This window comes from Alnus glutinosa, chromosome 7, assembly GCF_958979055.1.
Source record: "Alnus glutinosa chromosome 7, dhAlnGlut1.1, whole genome shotgun sequence".
Lineage (NCBI taxonomy): Eukaryota > Viridiplantae > Streptophyta > Magnoliopsida > Fagales > Betulaceae > Alnus > Alnus glutinosa.
This window is the reverse complement of record NC_084892.1, coordinates 23,926,316-23,930,270: the sequence shown is the minus strand read 5'-3', so window position 1 is coordinate 23,930,270 and position 3,955 is coordinate 23,926,316. Positions and strand designations below refer to the sequence as shown.

Below are 3,955 nucleotides of genomic sequence, written 5' to 3'. Positions count from 1 at the left end.
TCGTCAACAAAAAATCCCTATTTACCTTTTCTCTTCTTTAAAGAAAAGAAACACCTCCACCCACCAGGCCACCACTACTGCCAAACGAACAACACCCCCGCTGCTACAGCACCCGTAACGTAAGTTCATAAAGTTCTTGCCTCGTCTCTCTCTACTTTCTCTCTTTAGAAATATTCTTAATTTTCAATTTTGATTCATGGGTTTTCTTTCTTTCTTTCTCGCTTCTGGTATTCATTCTTTGGAGGATATTTTCAATTTTGGTTCATGGAACTTTCTTTCTTGAATTTCAAATTTCAATTTTGCTTGACTTCTCAAAATTCTGCTTTTGGCTCTCACCCGAAGGTGTTAATGAAGATGGGCCCATACCTCTTCCTTCATATACATGGACAATCCATCAAGGGAGAGCAATCGATTGGTAGAAACGGCAAAACAATCAGACTCCATCAAAATGTCATCTACATAAATACACGATCGCTACTCTGATCCATTGAGACAGTGGCAAGTATAATGAACAGTGAAATTGAATATTGACTATGAAAGCTCAATTATCATTAACACCTACCTAGGCAAAGCATATCTCTGCCGCACCAAGCGGTGGGACAATAGAACTCAACCAATACCAACGCACAACTCGATTTGCTCATGAAAGAGGCAACTGAAATGGAGAAAAACCATGAAAGACTAAAGACAATAAACCGACATTTACATGTGCAACACAACGCAAACAATAAGCCAAAAAACTCAAACAGGTTTGCAAGAACAAAATATCAGTTCTCTTGATATATTTATCTCTGTGATACAAAAACAAGCCAGTAAATCATCAACTTGATAAGTCTTAAAACCATATTTCCCTTTAGCACTCCAGAGTTAAATGACCAGGACCAATTTAAAACTTGAAATGAACTAAAGGCGTCGTCTAACCCCCCACAAACAGTTACATATTAGCGGCTAGAAATAGAACTTTGAAAAGCCACTCAATAGTACATAAGTTCTGTAGATAACAAATCGCATGATATATCAGAAACCAGAGACTATTGTCCAAGATGAACAAAAGACTCTGCGGCAAAACTTGGAAATTGATACCATAATTCGCCAAGTTCACCATCCCACAAACTATAAACAATTCACTGAAGTAAAGAAGGGCTGAAGGGAGGAACTCCCTGTTGCAAGGCCTATTATTTGAATTCAGGTGGCGCGGCTCTTAATGACATCAAGACCCATCTCAGTTGGATCAGTTGCTTGCAACTCGATCTGAATTCCATCAAGCTCCCTCTTAAATCTATCTTTGGAGCTTGCATAAATCATCTTGCTTCTAACTCTTGATGCATCAGGACACCTTCATAGAACATGAAAGTCATAAGTACATATAAAGACCAACAACATGGCATCACAGGTCAATTAACGACTAGATAATTAAGACTACCAAGCAATGAAGAAAATCCTGCTCTTTTGGCAATTCTCTGCCGTGACAAAGTCAAAATCATAGACAGCATAACGACATTCGTCAGCAGGAAGGCTTGCAGTGAAATCCTCGTAACTTTGGGCTGGCTCACCAACCTTCTCCACAATAACCTGCTTTTGCTTCTCCTCAATCTTGAAAACTATGAACCGATAGGTCCTTTTTGCCTTAAGCTCCAAAAACTTCAACTTGCACTCATCATGCACAGCCATACCAGAAGCTGCGTTGGCCTGACGAATTGCATGACCATCATAGAGATAAAATAGTTAACACAATTTAATAACCCATTGGGGGCACAAACAATATAAGTGGAACGTTAACATATTTTTTTCAAATAAAACAACAAAATTAGCATTCCCAAATATTGTAAGCATTAAGAAATTAAATTCTATTACCCACCATTTGATTGTTGGGATGACAGAGGACGATCAACCACAATACAAATAATTCTAGCCTAGCTTGATCCATCCTTTCTTTCAACCACACAAAAAAAGAGGAAGAAAAAAAATCAACTCAACCATGCGGAAATGGACAGTTCCAACATAACAAATTGGTCTCCTAACCCTTTTACATTTCCTAAGCAGCCTAGTTGCGCTTAAGGTAGAAAAAACCGGAAACCGACATAAAATTAAAATTAAACAAGCATATACTTCCATAACAATCACTAAAATACTCTAAATCATCCAAAACCCAGAACAGTAATAAAATCTAACACGCAATCAAAGTCAGCCGCAGTCCTTTGTCCCAGGACAACAAACATAGAAGAATCTAATCTAGTAAGAATATACAAACAAAATGCACAGCAAAGTCAGCACGATCCATTGGCTAATGACAGTAGATCCACAATCCGCTACAGAAATCGCGATTCGTAGCATAAACATCGCAACAAATCAGATCTGCAAGCTAAAGAAGCACAACCAAACAGGTGACGACGTATAAATCCACACAGATTTCAAAAGTTCGAACCAATTCAGTTCCGATAATCAGATCAACCACAGATCAAACACCGACTTCGAAAACTTTTCAAGAAAAAACAAAGATCCGTTTGGTCGATAAGAAACCGCGAGAACAGTAAAACGAAGACTCGGAAGATAAAATCATAGAAATCGGAGTTCTCTTTCTAATTTCCCGAGATTTCTAAGCAACCAAACGGGAGTGTACAAGTGAAGCCATAACCCTAGCGGAGCAAAATGAAGAAGATAAGAGTAGAAGACTCACCATTTCGTTCGTTTCTTTTGAGCGCACTGGATAGAGAACACGATCGAGAATGAGGAGGAGGAGGAGAAGATATAGCAAAGAGACCCCTCCGACGAAGGCTCTCTGCTAAATCCGTTGAAGCCCTTTATAATTTGCAATTTGGTGGATCCCTGTGTGCTAAGGATTAGTATCGTGGGATACGACTACGATAGGAGCGTGTGGATTACCGTTCGACCAATGGATTGACGCCATCGTAGTTGTCTACGTCTCCGCAAATGCAATTGCGCTCTGGAGTTTGGATTGTATGAGTCGGCTCGCTCTGGAGTGGAGCCGGCTAAAGATCAACTGCGAAACGACGTCGCTTGTTGTGAGTTTTTTTTTTTTTGCTTGGACGTAAGGACAAATGGACAATAGTCACAATATAGAGTCATAGACACCAAAAAAAAAAAAAACAGAGTATTCCAACAAAAATAAGGGGCCGACTTAGTTTGAATCCAAATTGTGGCTTTTTATTTATAAAAAAAAAAAAAAAGAATAATGATTCATTACCACCTAAATATACAACTTTTCACCACCTTTTCTATGTGGCAAGGTGGTCCCCTACTAACTTTAGAGTTTTTTTTTATTTTTAAAAAATAAAATAAAATGAGGGACCACCTTGCCACATAGACAAGGTGGTGAAAAGTTGTATATTTAGGTGGTAAAGAATCATTTCTCAAAAAAAAATTGTGGCTTTTTGGTATAATATTTTATTTTGGGTTAGGGTGCATTTTACCTAGCAATTTTGCACGTGAATAGTACATCTTTAGATAAAATTACAAAAAGTGTTCCATTTAAGAGTACATATAAAAAAAAAATGTGGTTTAAAATGTGAAAAAAATCATGTTTTTAAATTGCATATAAAGAAGCGTGTTTTTAAAAATGCACGATTTTAAATGTTGAATCGTGATTTTATCTATGCTTAATTACATTTCTAAAAATCACATTTTTATTAACTACGTTTTAAAATTATTATTTTTTCAAATCACACATTTTAAAATTATTAAACTAAACATACACTTAGACAACATTATGTGGAGATAGTGATATTCTATATTGAGTAACAAAATCTTCTGTAAGTAAAATGTGATTCTTAGATTTTAGTACAATGTTTATTGTTTAATAACTTTATTTTGTAAGTAACGTTTATTTTTTAATCCTTGTATGAATAGGTAAAAGAAACTAATATTACCTTCGTTAATTAAAAATAAATAAATAAATAAATAAAAGACCACACGCCTTTAAAGGTCCGTTAGAACA

At 36.3% G+C, this 3,955-nt stretch overlaps 1 protein-coding gene across 2 annotated transcripts; it reads right to left on the bottom strand.

The window, feature by feature from the left end:
• Positions 1-750: 750 nt before the first annotated feature.
• LOC133872801 (actin-depolymerizing factor 1-like) lies at positions 751-2,838 on the bottom strand. 2 transcript variants are annotated; one of them, XM_062310416.1, is made up of 3 exons: positions 2,678-2,838; positions 1,424-1,689; positions 751-1,336 (listed from the first exon to the last, which is right to left on the bottom strand). In XM_062310416.1, exons 1-3 carry the CDS (start codon positions 2,678-2,680, stop codon positions 1,186-1,188), a joined length of 420 nt encoding a protein of 139 aa, XP_062166400.1. In that variant the 5' UTR covers positions 2,681-2,838; the 3' UTR covers positions 751-1,185. The 2 variants fall into 2 exon arrangements, with proteins under 2 accessions (XP_062166400.1, XP_062166399.1); XM_062310415.1 differs by lacking the exon at positions 2,678-2,838 and adding an exon at positions 1,859-2,005.
• Between the last annotated feature and the right edge of the window lie 1,117 nt (positions 2,839-3,955).

Bases quoted from the DNA above. Each gene is read 5' to 3' on its own strand.
- LOC133872801 (XM_062310415.1), bottom strand. From the start codon at position 1,927: ATGGATCAAGCTAGGCTAGAATTATTTGTATTGTGGTTGATCGTCCTC. The intron at 1,690-1,858 runs GTGGGTAATAGA...GCAATTCGTCAG, and splicing joins GTCATCCCAACAATCAAATG to GCCAACGCAGCTTCTGGTAT. The intron at 1,337-1,423 runs GTAGTCTTAATT...TGTTCTATGAAG, and splicing joins AGGATTTTCTTCATTGCTTG to GTGTCCTGATGCATCAAGAG.